The 18201-nt window shown below is 53.8% G+C and overlaps 4 protein-coding genes across 4 annotated transcripts; 2 read left to right on the top strand and 2 right to left on the bottom strand.

Annotated features, from left to right (window-relative positions):
• Positions 1 to 578: 578 nt before the first annotated feature.
• Positions 579 to 5018, top strand: SPT6 (Transcription elongation factor spt6; the record flags this gene model as incomplete). The annotated part of the gene is made up of 4 exons (XM_028643660.1): positions 579 to 755; positions 811 to 993; positions 1053 to 4680; positions 4756 to 5018. 4 exons carry the CDS (start codon positions 579 to 581, stop codon positions 5016 to 5018), a joined length of 4251 nt encoding a protein of 1416 aa, XP_028492794.1.
• Positions 5019 to 6234: 1216 nt separating this feature from the next.
• Positions 6235 to 9192, bottom strand: D7B24_009589 (uncharacterized protein; the record flags this gene model as incomplete). The annotated part of the gene is made up of 3 exons (XM_028643659.1): positions 6235 to 7257; positions 7515 to 8896; positions 8967 to 9192. 3 exons carry the CDS (start codon positions 9190 to 9192, stop codon positions 6235 to 6237), a joined length of 2631 nt encoding a protein of 876 aa, XP_028492793.1.
• A 4003-nt stretch (positions 9193 to 13195) lies between these two features.
• On the bottom strand, positions 13196 to 14696 carry D7B24_009588 (uncharacterized protein; the record flags this gene model as incomplete). The annotated part of the gene is made up of 3 exons (XM_028643658.1): positions 13196 to 13221; positions 13288 to 14524; positions 14661 to 14696. The coding sequence occupies 3 exons, from the start codon at positions 14694 to 14696 to the stop codon at positions 13196 to 13198; spliced, it is 1299 nt and encodes a 432-aa protein (XP_028492792.1).
• A 905-nt stretch (positions 14697 to 15601) lies between these two features.
• Positions 15602 to 17310, top strand: NFS1 (cysteine desulfurase; the record flags this gene model as incomplete). Its single annotated transcript, XM_028643657.1, has 3 exons — positions 15602 to 16722; positions 16785 to 16809; positions 16888 to 17310. 3 exons carry the CDS (start codon positions 15602 to 15604, stop codon positions 17308 to 17310), a joined length of 1569 nt encoding a protein of 522 aa, XP_028492791.1.
• Between the last annotated feature and the right edge of the window lie 891 nt (positions 17311 to 18201).

The raw sequence follows: 18201 nt of genomic DNA, 5'->3' as shown, positions 1-18201 counted from the left end.
CCCAAGTACTCCCACCCCTGTCAAGCTTGTCCATAAATGCATGGGATTGTTGGATATCCTGAGTTGCGGATGCACATCAAGTACCTGCTAGGCGGAAAGATGTAGAGTGCGACTTAATCTGTCATGCTTTTGGAAGCTTAGGTAAGTAGGTTTCGAGCAAAGGGCGGCTTATGTCATCTAGAGTACAGCACCTTTATGCATCATAACTCTTGAAAGGAAATCGTTATATAAGAGTGCAATTTTCGCCCAATTGAATCTTACTACGCCAGTACAAGCACCAGCAGCATTACAAGCTGAGGCTCGAGCCTTCCCTGAAAAGTTGGGTTCACGAACATACACGTTCCTTTCACGCGTCAATGTGTTAAGGCACTGCCTCACCACGTCCCCCCACGACAGCCCGGAATCTACGATAAAATCGGCGATTCATCAATCAATACGGCATTTGTTCTTTTGCACGAGAACCTAACGGACGAGAACGGTAGCCATACAGTACGAGCAGCGACCACACTTGCACGATCGGCTTCTTGCCTTCTGAGAGGATAGCTCGACAGCGCTCGGCGCACAACCTGTAGCCCAACATGAGCAACTCCATGCGAGACCTTATCAGTGGCGAAGCCGAGCTAGACGATGATGAAGAAGACGACTCGTACGGAGAGGAGAATGGCGAGCGCCGCACCTCGAAGGCACGAACAAACGCACTGGAGGACTCGTCGGAAGAAGAAGACGACGACGACGATGAAGAAGAAGCTGCCAAGGTAAATCGAACTGAGTGGTTCTGCCATGCAGTGGGCGACACTAATCTTCGCATAGATTCGCGAGGGCTTCATCGTTGACGAAGATGAAGATGAAGAAGATGAAGGTGACGATTCAGATGCCCGTGAGCGCGTTGTAAAACGTAAAAGGGAACATCGCGATCGGGAAGAGGAAGCGCAACTTGACGACGAAGACTTGGAACTGATAGGAGAACAAGTCGAGCGCAAGAAGCCGTCCGAGGTATGTATACACGCATCCTGCAGTCATCGGTTGCACTATAGAGCTGACCTCGACAAAAGCCCAAGTTCAAACGTCTCAAGAGAGGCCATCGAGATGATAGCGAACGTCCTCCCGAGCGTCGCGGGCTCGAGGATATGTTTTCCGATGACGAAGAGGACAGCAACGAACGACCATACGGGCGGCCGAGCTTCCGAGCGCAAGCAGACGAATTCGACGACTTCATCGAAGAGGACTTCCCTGAGGACGAGGAGGCACGCATGCAGCGACTCGAAGATGCAGAAGTTGCCCGTCCCCGCGATAAGGGTGTTTCTGGCGTGGTCGACACCACCGGTCTCGACAAGGATGCCCTGGAAGACTTTGAGGCCATCTTTGGCAATGGTGAAGACTACGACTGGGCACTGCAGATGGAAGAGGAAGAGGGCGAGAGGGAGCGTGAGGAGCAAGTGATTGAGCTGAAGGACGTTTTCGAGCCCTCGCAACTTACCGAGAAGTTGCTTACGGACGAAGACAACGAAATCCGAACTCTCGACGAGCCCGAGAGGTTTCAACTCGACAGAAAGCCCTTCAAGCACCTGCAGCTCACTGCCGAGCAATTTAAAGAGGAGGCACGTTGGATCGCGAACCTTCTGTGGCCGAAGAAGATGCTCCAGGGAGATCTACTCGGGCCCTTCACCAAGGCGATTGGCAAGGTTCTTGAGTTCTTTGTGGTTGACGGCGTCGAAGTGCCGTATGTCTTCCAACACCGCAAGGACTACCTCATTCATACGAAGAAGACGCGCAACCCCGCGCACCGGGACGATCCCGATGCCCCGGAGTTCATCATCACCGCCGATAAACTACTGACCCAAGACGACTTGTGGCGCATCTTGGAGCTCGACATCAAGTTCCGATCATTGATGGAGAAGCGGAATGCTTTAGAAAAGACGCTTGATAACCTCAAAACTGAAATGGGCGTCAATGACGACATCCTTGAGGACATGATCACGCAAGCTGCGAATATGGAAGAGCTCCAAGACCTACAAGACTATCTCAACTTCCAGTATGCCGCGCAGCTGAAAGACCTTGCTTCTATGAATGGAAGTGCCAAACAGACCAAGCGGCCCGGCTCCAAAGGCGCACTGTTCGGCAAGGTACGGAGGAGTAGGGTTTACGACTTTGTTCGTGCATATGGTATCACACCAGACCGACTCGCGCGGAACGCACTCAGGGAAGGGCCCAAGGTCTGGGCCGATGACGACAACGAGTTGCCTGATAACCTGGCCGATCAATATATCGACGAGGACTTCCCCACGGGTGACAGCGTATTGCAAGCCGCCCGTCAGATGTACGCTGAGGAGCTCTTTGTGAGCCCTCGTATGCGCAAACATTTCCGAGCCAACTTCTACGAAATGGGTGACATCAGCTGTCGTCGCACCGAAAAGGGCTTGCGGAAGATTGACGAATCTCATCCATTTTACGAGATCAAGTACCTTACTCATCAAAGCTTTGGTGATATGGCCCGCCAACCACACTTATTTCTCAAGATGATGAAGGCTGAAGAAGACGGATTGATTGAGGTCAAGGTCAGTATGGAGAACGACGAAGGATTCAAGCGCAACCTCCGACAGGAGTTTGTGTCCGACAACTACAGCGAGCGCGCAGACAGGTGGAATGACGAGAGGACCAAGGTTCTTGAGCTTGCCGTTCCCCGTCTCCTTAAGCACGTTGCCAAGGGTGTAAAGGAGTCGGTGCGCACTGCCTGCCAGGACGAAGTGCTCACCACATGCCGCGAGGAATACTCGAAGAAGATCGATCAATCACCTTACAAGCCGAAGGGAATGGTTTTGGGTACTACGCCGCGCGTTCTGACATTCTCAAACGGCATGGCTGACCCTGGCCGTGACGCGACATGTTGGGCCTGGATGGACGAAGAGGGCCGCTTCGGAGACCATGGCAGGTTCGATAACTTGACACGGAATGATGCCGCTCGCGAAGAGTTCGTGGAGCTTGTCAAACTGCGGCGTCCAGATGTCATTGGTGTCAGTGGTTGGTCGGCAGACACCCATAAGCTTGTTCGCGAGCTCGAGAACATCATCAGCGACAAGGGTTTGATGGGTCCTGAGTTTGACGACCCTGAGACCGATGAATATCGTGCCGAGCTGCTTGAGGTCATTGTAGTGAATGACGAGGTCGCTCGACTATATAAAGACAGCCCGCGTGCTGTCGCCGACCACCCATTACTTGCCCCTCTCACACGGTACTGCATCGGACTGGCAAGGTACATGCAGAACCCTCTGAAAGAGTATGCCGCTCTTGGCAAGGATATAACCTCCCTCGCCTTCCACCCCTGTCAGCAGCTGCTACCTCAGGACAAGCTGCTGAAGAACTTGGAGTTTGCCATGGTTGACATGGTTAATCTGTGCGGTGTCGATATCAACGAGGCTGTTGGAGATTCTTACACGGCCAACCTGCTTCCCTACGTTGCTGGTCTTGGTCCCCGTAAGGCAACGAGTGTGCTGAAAGCCATCAGCGCCAACGGTGGCTACGTCGCTAGTCGAGCCGAGCTCGTTGGAGACATCGACAGTGGTAAAATTCCTGTGGTCGGACCCCGAGTATGGAACAACTGCGCCAGTTTCCTCTTCATCCACTTCGAATCAACAAACCCAACTTCTGATCCCCTCGACAACACACGTGTGCATCCGGAAGACTATGAGCTTGGCCGCAAGATGGCAGCTGATGCCCTTGAACTCGATGAAGAGGATGTCAAGGGTGAGACAGATCAAAATGGACCCGGAGCCATCGTGCGCAAGCTCTTTAAAGATGACGCCCAGGAGAAGGTTAACGAACTCATTCTGGAGGAGTACGCCCAGCAACTGGAGGACAAGTACAGCCAGAAGAAGCGTGCGACTCTGGAGACTATTCGTGCGGAGCTCCAGGCACCATACGAGGAGCTGCGTCGTAACTTTGTCACGCTTGCTGATAGCGAGATCTTCACTATGCTTACGGGCGAGAGCAAAGAGTCTCTCGCAGTGGGCATGATCATCCCCGTCAATGTCAGGGTTGTGAAAGACGAATTCGCTATTGTCAAGCTTGACTGCGGAATCGAGGGCAGGGTCGAGCCCAACGAACACGACAGGAATACCGGCATGGGCATCAAGGGCGTCATTTCGGTCGGACAGACAGTACAAGCGAAGCTTGTGTCGGTTGAGTACAAGAACTTTCTGGCTAAGCTCTCTATTGACGAGAGGGACATCAAAAACGGCTATCGGAAACACATGTATCATCCCCACGGTACATGGGATGAGCGACTGGAGGCCGATGACAAGGAGGAACTCCGTGAAAAAGACAAGAGCACTGGGCGAACCCAAAGGGTCATCAACCATATGCTGTTCAAGCCTTTCAATGGCATGGAGGCGGAGCAGTGGCTCGGCACCCAACCCAACGGTGAGAAGGTTATTCGCCCCTCGTCTAAGGGTAACGACCACCTTGCTATTACGTGGAAGGTTGCCGACGGCGTATTCCAGCACGTGGACGTCCTCGAGCTGCAGAAGCCCAACGACTTCTCCCTCGGCCAGCTGCTTCGTGTTGGCAAGATGACGTACAAAGATCTTGACGAGCTGATTCACGGCTACATCGAAGGCATGGTCAAGAAGGTTGATGAGATGATGCAACACGACAAGTTCGACAAGCGCTCAAGGGCAGACGTTGGTAAGTGCTGCAAGGCCCCAATAACTACGCGTGGTTGCCCACTCGTCTACTACATCGTGACTAACCCCAGCGCAGAAAAGTGGCTCACCACTTATATCGACGCCAACCCTACGCGCTCTGCTTATGCCTTCTGCATCAACCCTAAGCATCCAGGATACTTCTGGCTTTGCTTCAAGGCGAACAAATCTTCGCGGGTGAATGCCATGCCGGTCAAGGTCCACCACGAGGGATACGAACTCCTGAAGAACCAGTATCCGGACATGAGAGGTCTCTGCAACGGTTTCAAGATTCTGTACTCCAACGAGATGCAGAGGCTCCAGAAACAGCAGCAGCGGTAGAGCGGCTCTGCTACCATCGCGAATAGCGATCATGCTCACGTTGACGCTATCTTGCCTGATCTGCCGCCCAAGCAGCCGACAAGAGCGGCGCTCAAGTCGCAGAAGGAGGAGTTTATAAAGGAAAGATGGAAGCCATGAGTTAGGTAGGGGACTGCATGGGACGCGGGTGACGAGAAGCTCGCTCTGTTCACTCAGTCGCCGAGATGATTCAGCCGGCTGGGGTAAGGGGCTTTGTTTGAGACGTTGTTGTAACACTACGCACGAAAAGCAAGATGAACTGCTTTAGCTCGGCCTACCTGGTTGGCTGATACACATAAATCGATGAACTGCTCACTGAACTCGCTGCCCGCGTAAGAAGCCTATCTATAGATTTCGCAGTTTGGGAGGTCATTGACTTCACCAAAGCATATGGGACATGTCTTCGTCTTCGTAGTGCGGGACAATGAGACGCCAACCCGCCCGATTTTCTATTGGGGACAATTTCTAAGCAATAGGACCTGGGCTCAACACACTTCGTGCCGAATCAAATACTGGTTCGAAGCAGCATCGTCAAAAAGGGTATTATGTTCTTTGTTGACTCAGCATGATATGGCTGCCGTTCTCTGCTGTAGCCTCATGCCTAAGCCTCCTGGTACTTGACTTGCAGAGAATACGTGTTGTGACCCAGGCCTGAGCTGTGAAAGCATTGATCTCAACGAGCCAACAAAGCCTGCGCCATGCCTGCTTGGTATTGTCGATCTTCCGCAGCTAACATCTTCCAGGTCTTCTCAGGTAAATTACATGCCGCAATATGCGGTTCGTTGCATGTATAGAGCAAGTTTCCTGTTGTCTCTGTCGCTACGAGTACCAGTCTGTTCTAGGTGGTTGGGATTGAACCTCTGTTGGCAAGTAGGCGCTTGCACGCGTAGATGGCTGGCTTTAAGATGGCCAACGGGCCTGATCTAGGTCGTAGTCAGCCTTAGCTCGTACAGTACACTCACTTGATTGGGGAGATATAAAAGCATTTCAGACAATTTGAGAAGATATTAAACGCGGTTTGTGTCGACATTACACCTCAGTTGAGCTTCAGGTTGAGACCCTTTGCTCCCAAGGTGCTTCGCTGGCCCCGCGTGCGTCATCATGATGAGGGAAACCTCAGAAAAATGCAAAAATACCACTGACCTTGGATCGCGCGCTGTTCTGTAGGCCACGTAGTATGCAGGGGTCGAGGAGTGCTTCAAGTCTCTGGCCTAAAGTTTCCCCTCTTCTCCTTCATAGCAAGCACCTTCTGCCTATCCTCGTCGAACTTCTTCAGCAACAGTGCTTGCTCGGCCTTGCGCCTCTCGCGCAGCTGGAATCGGTAGAAGTCCTTTGTCTCGTCCTTCTTCTTGGCCGCACGGTCGACCATCTTCTGTCGTGCCGCCTCGGCCTCGTTCTTTGTCGCGGGGGTTGCGCGTCCGCCGCGCGTGACGGTGACGAAACCATCCTCATCTGGCTCATTCCGCAGTCTCTTGGCTGTCTCAGCCGCCTCCTTCTCCTTGCGATTGAACACGTTGAAGAAGGCGTGCACCGACTTCTGCGTCGCCGCCTTGTCAGCCCTCGACAGCTGCAGGTGCGCCGCAACCCACGGTGCGCCTAGCTCGGGTGTGTCGCTAGCAACTCCCTCACCCCAAACAGGCATCTTGTTCTTCTTCTTGGTCTTTCCAATGGCCTTCAGCACCTGGTCGACACTCTTTTCATCGGCCATCAGAACGATGGCGCTGCCGCCGCTCTTGTGTATCCTGCGCGTCCACGTCTCGGGCAGCAGCGCCAACTCCTCCTCGCGCGCGTGCTCCTCGAGCTCCTGTTCATCGCGCTTCCTCTTTTTGACGAGCGCAGATATCTTAGCAGCCGAGGCGGGATTGAGCTCGAGCCGCCTCCTGCGCTCGCCTTCAAAGGCGATGCTCTCGAAGCGGCCGGGGCCGACGAGGTGACTGAAGACAGCGCGAAAGTGTGCTTCTGACGCATCTACTGGAATATTCTTCAGGAAGAGACTCCGACCATCTATGGCAGTTGGGATCTTGGGCGTGTTTCGTCGAAGTCGAATTTCGTGGATGGCGGTAATGGGGCACGAGGGCACCGCCGGCATTTGGATTGGGAAGACGGTGAAGCCATCCTCTGTTTCTTCGGTCGCCATATTACTATGTTTTCCCTGTTGGCTATCGGGCGTACGCGATGTGGTGTCGTTGACGGTCTTAGATGTGACAGGAAGAGCGAGAAGCTGTGTCGCTGGATCAGTCGAGAATGGCTGAACTGGGCAATGGAACAAAAGGCAGCTCCAAAAAAATGAGGAAGTAAAAGATAAGGCTACTGGTGGGGTCAAAGTTCCCGTGCCTTACCCCAGTCAACCACTAGCAATGTGTGGATAAGACCCAACTTGCTCCACTCCATGATGGCTTCACTCTGAGGTAAGGTCCCTTACACCTCAACCACGATCCTCCCGATTCCACGGCTGACACAGCTCAGCATGGAACTTACCTTTTGCTCCTTCGTCAATGCCGTGCCTCTGTGCTCGACTGTTCCATCCTTCAGATTGATCTTGCAAGTTCCGCAATTCCCCACTTCGCAGCTGCTCTCCACTTGGTCACCTCCAAACTCTCTCTTCAGGACCTCTAGAAGCGTTTCTTCCTGAGTCACATGTACGATCTTACCAGCTCGATTGGATACTTCCGCATCAAATGGGTCGCCTGTGGTGTCTGCTGAGAAAGCTTCGTAGTGAACCTCGTTCTCATCCACGCCAAATTCTTGGACGGCTCTGCGACCAGACTCAATCATGCGAGTCGGACCACAGAAGTACAGCTGGCTGTTCCACTTGAGCGTTCGCACAATCTCGCGAATGTCCAGGCGTTGGCCTTTGGACTTGTCGTAGACTTTGACACTGGCGCCTAACTTTTCAATGCGCTGTCGAAAAGGCACATCATCCGCCGAACGCACAGCGTAATGCAGCTCAATGTTGTAATTGATGCTGTGGTATGCCTCAAGCGAAGCCAGAAACGCTGTAATACCGACTCCGCCAGCGACAAAGACGTGGTTGCTCGCCGCGTTAGCGTTGGGAACGTCGTTTGTGAATCTGCCCACCTGTACCACAGCGTCCGGTCCGGGCATGACGCTGTGAAGCCACTTCGATCCGCCTCGCGAGGCGTCCTCCAATGCAACACCTAGCTCAAAGCACTGATGATTTCCCGAAACGACAGAATAAGACCGTTGCAGGTCATTGGGGAGGAGGAGCTTCACATGGGCGCCGTCGGGGATCCGTTGCTCCTCCTCGTCAATGGGCACGCGAAGCTTGAGAAGAAAGGACGCGATGCGGGGTGTTTGCGTCGTCTTTTCAGCGATGTAGTACTCGCGCCAGACTTCCCTCTGTTCCGTCTCCCCCTTGCGCTTCGCTCTCGCCTTGGCCTTCGCCACTCTCTTCTGGAAGGCGCCGCGGCTCTCCTCGCCCATTGCTTCGATAGCCGCCAGCTCCTCATTCGCCGCTAGGTCCTCCTGGTTCCGATGTAGAAACTCTTGCACTCGTTCAATAGTCCACTTGGGCCACTGACGTTCGATCAGGGTCATGCTGTCTCCTGCCTTGACGTTTCCTTCTTCCAAGACGCGATAGTACCAGCCCGTACGACTCGATCGAAACGTCTTAGGCGCAAAGTTTTTGAGTTGGAAGCGATGGTTCAGCTTGAAGCATGGCTGGCGTGGGAGGCTGACTTGCAGTACGACAGAGTCGCCCACGGCCCATTTGTCTCCGATGCAGACATTGCGCTCATTCAAGTGGCGCGTGACGAGGTTCTCGCCGAAGCCCCCGGGGCGGAAACGACCTGCAGCGGACGGGTACTCACGCTGCCAACCCAGATAGTGGGAACTGCAGTCTGTAGGGTCAAGTCAGCATCTGTCTCACCTCCTCCAAGGTGACGGCCTGCAAGATGCCAGGCCACTTACACCCATGGACAGCCTTGTCCACCCCACCATGAAAGGTTGGATCATGCTCATCACCGTCGAGACCTAAGCGGGTCACACGCACAGAGTTGGTGCACATACACTTGTCGATTCCGCTTTCAATCTGGAGCCCGGGCATCTTTTTCATCTTACTCGTTCTTACTTCGAGGATCGTATCGGTCGTGCATTCTGACCATAAGTCAATATCCTTGCTATCATGTGTCGTCATGGTCGGCTGACGTCGGTAGTCTTCTGGTTCGTCTTGAGATATCTCTCGTCTCTTGGTCTACGTGGCAGCTTGCTGAGACAGCACCAAGAGTCAACTTGAGCCAGGTATGGTGTTGCAGGAGGGAGGCGCCAGGCTGTACTGATTCTCGAGCGTCGCTGGCTGATGACGATTCGCGCCGCAAGTAAACCCTTTTGCGGAGGTCATGATTGGGCACGAACGGCATTGAACAGTGGGGAACCATCTCAGCATCCGTGGCAGCGTAAAGGCACCTAGCCTAGCCAACACATTCAATACGGCACACCCTTCAGATCAAGCATGATTGCCTTCCTCCTCGTCTACGAAACGGTGAGTGTCTGACACATGATACAAGAAGTAGCTGGAAACCTTTGATGGTCCCAAGGACACAGAACACGCCGGTTTAGTTTTTGGCCCCCAAATCGACCCCGCATCTTAAAGATGCTCAAGGCACGCCCTCTGTCTGACCGGTGTGGTGACGCATGTTTCTTGAGCCTCAACACAGCCCGAACAAGTCATTCCGGAGCAGGCTGTGGCTTGCAAAATGCGGGCGTTCTCTGTCGCGATTGTCAATCCGACTGGTTATTTGGTTCCCCCCTCCATCACCAGTGGCTTGAAGAGGCAACAGACAAGGGTGTTGCTGTGGAGAGGAATATGAATGGCAGAACCTTGAACCTGTATTGATAGAGGTGGGACAGGTGATGCATCCGGAACAGCTAGGGCCCCAAACGACGTGTTGTGAGGCTCACCTTTCTTCACAGATTCCCTTCATTGGACCCTTCCTACTCCTATCCATGACCCCGCTTTCCCTACCTAAACAACCTGACACTCCTGTAATCGTGGTCACAAACTTGCTCGGGGTAAGTCTATCCGGAGATTCCTTGTACCTGCATCCCTGCCAGGATGCAATACATGCGCATTACGATGTCCTCGCCGGCAGGCCCTTACGGACTGATTCCCATTGGATCGGTGGCTGACGGCCTGCAGGTAGTATCACATCGCATCTAGGCTCCATGCGTTGTTCACTTGCCATCAAAAGCAAGCTTTCCCTGCGATGGTTGAGCAGAGCCGCATCCCGTATAAATCAATGGGGCGATGCTCAGGAAATGGATGGGTGGAACATGACTTGGGCGACGGTGCCTTGGATAACTACTCTAGTAATTAGGCCGTGGGTTCCTCTTGCCCACAGAGTATAACGAGGGCACTTTGCATTGTGGTCGCTCCCTCGCCGCAAGCTTTTGAACGCGCGGGCCTGCATCATTCTATCCTTCATCGAACTCCCATCTGCGAGTCCCCGACGACAAGACATGTACCGGTATCAACCGTTCCAGGAATGATATAGAGCATCTTTCACTGCATTCATTGGATATCCTCACCGTTCACATCCGCCAGCATACGCGCCCTCTTATCAAACCCCGACTCTGTGACGTTAACAACAAAGTGCTTCGATGGCAAGGCTTGATCGGCTTCCTTTCGAGGTTCTGGCCATCATAGCCGCCGAACTTGCACCCCGGGACATACACAGTACGAGTCTGACTTGTCATCGTCTGCACTGGGCTCTTATGCATAACGATCATATCGCCAAAAAGACACTCCAGGCAAGTAGACCCGCGCAAGTAATCGACGGGTGTCCGGCTGACCGATTTTCCTAGATATATGCTCCGTTCTCATTGGAACTCAAAGATGCCTCCTCACGGATTTTCCATGGCTCATACGCTCACGGCTTGCAACGCTTCGTCAAGCGGCAATTGGCCGTGACGACCGCCAATCCCTTCTTTGCCGGCGTTGTTGCCATGGCAGATACCTTTGTCTACTCCAATGGCATGCTTTGCTATACGTCACATGACCGAGGAACGCTGATGCCGAATACTTTGCGGCTTCTCGACTTGCGCCAACCTTCGTCAGCTGAGATAGTCATCCATCTGAAACTCATTAGATTTGTGGAAAGCGATTGGAACTTGAAGCCCCTAGTTGAGCCAATCTATTATGCAGACGGTCTCGTGTCGTGCATCTTTGCACCCGCCAGCAGGTCCCGAACGAAGCAGAACACACACAGCACACTCTTCGTGTTTCGTCCTGCCAGCAATCAACTGGTTTTGACATATCCGTTGGCACGTCCTGGGCAAGAAGACTTTTGCTTTGTCCGCAACACCAGCGAGCAAGTATGGGTAGGAGAATGGGAAAACGTCGCCGATGGCCGCGGTTGTCTTGTTCTGCAGTTGTTCGACATATCCAACCGCACCTGGAAACTGCCACAAGTTCGGACGCCAGCACCGGTAGGGGATGAGCTGGGTAAGACTGTGTGTGTGGAAATCATTGGAAACTACATGTATGTCGTTTCCAACTCGGCGACCTCGAATGCCAACCAAGCTCGCGATGCAGACTGGATGTCGCATTACTATGCATTTAGGTTCCCCCTGGCAGCGCCCGAGAAACTCGAGGTTGCCCCCAAGGAAGGCCTCTGGCGCAGAAATCACAAGGAGGGGCCGATTCATGACACGACCATTAGTCTGGAGACCGACACGCACACCGGCAGGTTGGTCATTGTCGAGGTCCGGACAGAAAGCCCAGAGGCTGTTTGGCCTCCAGTGACCACATCCTATAAGACCTTTCTCGACTTTGCCCCTGCTGCCTGCAGCAATTCACCAGTTGCTTCCAAGGAGCAGGCCTCAGGCTTCCGCGAAGCCTCACTCGTTCACACACTCGAAACATCTCAGCGATACAGTTCATATAGACCATACATCCGCTCATACCATCAAGACAGCGAGAGCTTTCTGGAAGTCTTTCCATGTTATGCCACTGTTTCAGGCGGCGAGATGAGCTCTCCAACTCAGCCCTGGCTCCGACTGCGATCTGTTGCGAAGAGCAGTGACACCATGCCGGCCGCATTTTGGCCCGTTGGATCCGCACCAAATCTTTACACGGAGTCTAACCCATATTTTGACCTCAACCCACGTTACCCTGGACGTTTTCAGGTACAAGGAACAGCGGACGAAAGATCCATCGTATACGCCTTGGGGGAACGAGGTCCTAATGTACTGAGACCAGTTGTTCTACTATCCTTCGACCCTGGCTACAGACACAGACGTAGGTAGCAGACGAACAAGCGTAGCGTCGCGCACAGAAGCAGAGCGTTGTTTAGGCCCCAGCGCCATAAAGTAGCGAATAATAAATGTGGAAAAGTATCTAAGCTTTTGTGCCTTGCGTTACGCCATAGACGCTTAGCGAAGTTGACACATTGGAGCCACAGGCTGCTGGGCGCTGTCCTGATAAGGTTGGTTAGTTATACATGGATTGGGCAGCGGCATACATATTGCACTCGTGACATGAAGGGGGCTATTCAAAGCCAAGGGAACATTGAACCATCCCCCCCCCCCCCCCCCCCCCCCTTCCCAGAGAAGGCTGGCACGCCATTGATAATGGAGGCGCATTCACGGCTATCGGCTCGTGTACCTCCGGGTGCAATAACAAATTAATTCCCATTGCCATTTCAATGACCACCCTTCAAAAAAGTCATACATTCACAGCTGACGCCATGTCCATGCATGTTGTGGCGAAGAATATAAATCCACTAGATTATATGTGTCGGGCAGGCGCCGAGGCCACATCCCACAACACCACACCCCCGTCTCTACTCCGGTTCAACTAAGCAACGCCTGCTCTCCCTCAATACAAGAAGATGGAATCCGAAACAAACAAGACAGCCTACCCGTCATAAAGTCTTTCGTTTTATCCCTGAGTCTTCGGAGCAACAATGCAAGCCCGGCCTCGCTCCCACCCCGGCCGGGTCGAATCCGCTGTCCCCCTTTCTGCATGCGCCAAGTGTTCCATATGCAATCCATTCCTCAAGTTCCTTCAGCTCTCGTACTATACCCCGTCTTCCTCTGTAAGAGGGACACGGATGAGGCCTTTTTTTGATTTTATCCTCAAGCTCGAAGTATGTGTCTGCTCCTGAATCATGTTCGTGTGGCCTCGCGACAATGTCGTATTAGCTGCTTGTCTGCACGTAATTGCCTGTAGCGCAATAAATCAGCATTGAGTGAATCAACAGAGCAGGAGAGGACATCATGGGTGACAAACCTGGGAATTGGCCTTGCTTTCCATTCAACTTGCCGGTCCACCACTCATTTTCGTTCTTCGTACGGGTGATGATCTCTATGACATCGCCGGTTCGGAAGCTCAAGTCACCCTCGGCCTGAGCATCGTAGTCGTACAAAGCCGTCACGGTCTCTGCTACAGGCACGGCACTGAAACGGCTCGGCTTCGGCTTCGGTGGAGGAGGCTTGCCCTTCGCTGCCGCCATGGCCTGCAGGCCGGGGCTGCCGGGAGAGTACGGCGGAGGTGGTTGCGACTCGCTGTCTGCTGATGCTTGGCCGGTAGGGGTGTAGCCTATGCGCGCGAGGGGCTTCGAGGTGGTCGGGACAGAGGGGCTGGCGCTCGAAGGGCCAGCAGTCAGGAGGCCCTGAGTTCGAGGGCCCTCCAATGCGGGACGGCCGTATTTCGGCGGCCGCCTCTGTCCAGTGGTCTTAAATTTGACAATAGAGAGGGCTTCGGCTTGCTCCTGGATGTCGCCTCGCTTGGCGTGAAAGGCCTCCTCAATGTCCCGGGTGAGGTCGAAGTAGCCAATGTCGCAGCTTTGCATCTTCTCGTGCAGAGTATAGAAGACATTGAGCTGCATGTAGTAAAAGGACTGAAATAGTGGCTGGATGAACTCGCGCTCGAGTGCAAAGAGCTTCGGCAGCTCCTCCTTGAGCAAATCATTGAAGTAGTTGAACTCCTGGGTGGCTGTCTCGGTGTCGCCTTCGGCTTTCCACAAAGCCTTCTCGTCCTTGGCACTGCGTTCCTTTTTATCTTGCAACTTCTTGAGGGTGGTGCGATGCCGGTCGTAGTCGATCCTCTTGTGGTCGCGCTTGGTTGCAGTCTTGCGAATGGCCTTGATAACGTCGAGCAACTCGGTCGCAGGGCGGATAACTCTCGTCTCGATCATATCAAGCTCCGGCGCCAGGGTGTCCTGCAAGTCCTTGACGACGAGCTCATACTCTTCGCAAGCGCGGATGCCCTCGGGATTGCCCTCAATCTTCAGGGTGTCTGGGTCGGACATGCGACCAGAAATGGGTTTGTAGACCTCGGTCATGGCCTTGCTGAATTCGATCTGGTGGTTGAGCATGCCGTTGATGGCGTCGAAGTACTTCTTTGATTCATCATGAAGCTTCTTGGTCTCGGTCTCGAGCTCCTGGAACCTGCGCTCTGAATCGCTGTAGACGGCGTCTTTGGTCTGCTCGCCAATATTGAAGCGAGACTTGAACGTTTGCGGCGCCTGGAGGACAAAGACGAGATATCAGGTCAGTCAAAATGCTCGTACGTAGATCACCGACACACAACCTGTCGCGACACGACAAGCTGGGACATGGGACTGGGCTGGTGCCCCTCAATTTGTGGGGGAGAGATGGTACCCTAACGACGCTCTTCTGGAAGCCGCGAAAGCTCATGCTGGGGTTCGAACGGATGGGCCGGAATGCTCGGTAGGAGGAGGGGGAGGGCGGTCGGTAGGGCTGTTGTTCTAAGGGGTGTTTGTACGAGGGTTTGGTAGGATGCACAGCTGTAGTGAGGGCATTCCAACCTTATGAGGAATGGGAACACTTGGATGGGTGCAGGCGCAAGGCGGCCTCTGGCTTAGGCCTGATTTGGTGACGCTGGTGCTGTGCCGGTGACGACTGAGTCGTGGCTGTGTCCACAGTCAATCAGCTCCAACTGTCCCGCGGCCGGCTTGGCTTGTGGCGCGTGCGATCACAGACGCATTGGGGGACGCGTTGACACCCCAAGGTTACCTTACTGCCTCGCTAGGTCCTCCAGTGTGGGAGTCTGGTACGACGGAAGACGTGGATTACACAAAGCCAATTTGGACCTCCTACTTCTGCAGTTTGACGAGACTATAACACAAAGACAACTGCAGAAACGGCGTTTTATCGAGCATGTTTTCAGAAAAGGAGGCCCTGCAGCGCATTTTCGTGACGCCCCCCTCACCAAAGCTTCTAAGCCTATCCGTCTCACTCGGATGCGTTCTCAAATCATAACGTCATCAGACGGGCTTTGCCAAGCGGCACCAGGCAGCCAGAGTGGCAGCCAATCACTGAGCAGCAGATTTATCCCCGAGCAAGAGACGGACGCCGACGGGCAAAACTCGCGAATTGCAAAAATACCAGGGCGATTGGATAAGAGCATGAAATGATGGAGAAAGCTAGGGTGGGTCATTCGCCTCCGATTTGCCGCATCACCAGTCAGAAGTGCTGACATATCTTTTTTTCTCGGGCCTCCTCATCTCCCTCACAAAACCTTCCTCCCCTCCTCCTTCTGGCCTTCTATTCCCTCCGCATGCCATCACCATCACATCATCATGGCTAGCATCTCAACATCAGCGCTGAGGCAGGCAGGCCGCCTCTGCCGTACTACAGCCGCCTCTCCCCTTAGGAGGCTACCCAGCACGCCGAGGATCATTGCGGGACCCATCCAGCAGTTCACGCAGCGACGGAACGTTTCCGAGACGAGGCAGGACCACGCACAGGTCAATGTCGATACCGCTATCAAGCTGGACAAGAAGGATTTCATCGACCAGTCTCCTGATGGCTCCAACGTTGTGGTGAGCCCAATGGCCGAAGTGCTCAAGCAGGTCACGACCATGGAGGAAGGTCAGAGGCCCATCTACCTCGACATGCAAGCGACTACGCCCGTTGATCCGCGAGTGCTTGACGCCATGCTTCCTTTCTACACCGGCATATACGGCAACCCCCATTCCAAGACGCACGCTTACGGATGGGAGAGCGAGTCCGCTGTCGAGGAAGCTCGCGAGCATATTGCGAAGCTCATTGGTGCCGACTCCAAGGAAATCATCTTCACGAGTGGTGCCACCGAGAGCAATAACATGAGCATCAAAGGTGTTGCGCGATTCTTCGGGAGGTCCGGCAAGAAGAAGCACATCATCACTACCCAGACCGAACACAAGTGCGTGCTCGACAGCTGTCGGCATCTCCAGGACGAAGGTTTCGAGATCACCTACCTGCCCGTAAACAACTCCGGCCTTATCGATTTGGCTCAGCTCGAGGCCGCTATCAAGCCTGAGACTGCCCTTGTGAGCATCATGACCGTGAACAACGAGATTGGTGTGATCCAGCCCATGGAGGAAATTGGCAAGCTGTGCCGCAAGAACAAGGTCTTTTTCCACACGGATGCCGCACAGGCCGTTGGGAAGATGCCTCTTGACGTGAACGCGATGAACATCGATCTCATGTCGATCTCGTCCCACAAGATCTATGGCCCCAAGGGAATTGGTGCCTGCTATGTTAGGCGACGCCCTCGTGTCAGATTGGATCCCATCATTACCGGAGGTGGTCAAGAACGTGGCCTACGCAGCGGCACGCTCGCACCTCCGCTGATCGTCGGCTTTGGTGAGGCGTGCCGCATCGCGTACGAGGAGATGGAGGTACGTGTCACATTTCTCTCTCTCTTGCCGATCTTCGCGTTGCCCCATTATGATGATGTTGCTCTTATACATGCATGGCTTTCTGAAGTCCCGTGACAAGGACAATTGTTGTGACACAGCACTCCGTCTGAATATTATACATTCGCACCCATTTCCATCAATCACGTTTAGGTTTTGTGGAATTTTGGACTGACTCCCAATAGTACGATTCGAAGCGCATCAAGGCACTGTCCGATCGGCTTCTCGGCGGTCTCCTCTCTATGGAGCACACGAACCAGAACGGCGACCCGAACCATTTCTATCCCGGCTGTGTCAACGTGTCTTTCGCCTACGTCGAGGGCGAGTCGCTGCTCATGGCGCTGAAGGATATTGCTCTGTCGTCCGGCAGTGCTTGCACCTCGGCTTCTCTGGAGCCTAGCTACGTTTTGCGAGCCCTGGGTAACAGCGATGAGAGCGCGCACAGCAGTATCCGATTCGGCATTGGCCGCTTCACCACCGAAGCGGAGATTGACTACGTTCTGAAGGCCGTCCAGGAGCGTGTTGATTTCCTCCGTGAGCTGAGTCCCCTGTGGGAGCTTGTCCAGGACGGTGTCGACCTCAGCACGATCCAATGGAGCCAGCACTAATTTGCAAGACCTATGGGATCGTCTTGGCTGTACGAGAGGCAATGGGTTTTAACTAGCGGGTTCCTCGTTTAGGGGCCACCCTTGTGGATTTTAGTTTCTGTAATACCACCAGGCGAGGATGATTGAGCGAGGCCTGTCACTAGGCCAGTCATTCTTTCTTTACGGGAATCTCGGAGTTTGGCTTAGGAGGTGGGGAGAGGAGCGGGCATAAAGTGCTCCCTGTATCAGAGTCTTACTGTCGATAGGGACAAATATGGGCTCACATGGCACAAGAGGAAGCCAGTTGGTGTATCACGACTAGTGGGAAGCCTGATGACGTTGGCTGAAGAATTCACACCAAACAATGAACACATCTGAAACACAACTGTCGAAGCATTGCGTGCTTGCCTGAATGGTCTGCGTGTCCCGTTTACCTCGTGGATTTATTGTCCTCAGCCAAGGGTCGGAATTGGCCCGGTCGGGGCTAAGCAGTCGGTACCTGGTGCAGGGTGGCAGAATTCGCAGTCGATACCCTTCAAGCGGTACGCCTGCTACGCGAGTAGCTTGGGAAGGGTCTGCGCAGCCTTGACGGCAGCCCTGGGGCTTGGTTGGGAACATGCTGCTTCCCAGCAGAGACATGCGGCATCTCACATGCATGGTCCTAACCAGAAAGGACACGTTCCCATCAATGCTTCAGGACGTGTGGCAGCAGAACAGGAGCAAGGCCGAAAGATCACAAGGGCCGATTGCGTCGAAGACAGTCGGGTTTCGCCATTGTGTAACACAGCTCCATAATCGCGTAGTTCATTGGAGGGTTCCGGGAACGTGCTTGTCTACGACACGTAGGGCAGGAGTGAGGGGGTCGTGTGGTCGTTGCTGGACAAGGATAGAGCTAGAACATGACATCATAGA

The sequence above is a fragment of the Verticillium nonalfalfae genome (genome assembly GCF_003724135.2).
Source record: "Verticillium nonalfalfae strain VnAa140/NRRL 66861 chromosome Unknown scaffold_98, whole genome shotgun sequence".
In the NCBI taxonomy this organism is placed as follows: domain Eukaryota; kingdom Fungi; phylum Ascomycota; class Sordariomycetes; order Glomerellales; family Plectosphaerellaceae; genus Verticillium; species Verticillium nonalfalfae.
Note: the sequence above shows the minus strand (reverse complement) of the source record. Positions and strands in the feature narration are given on the sequence as shown.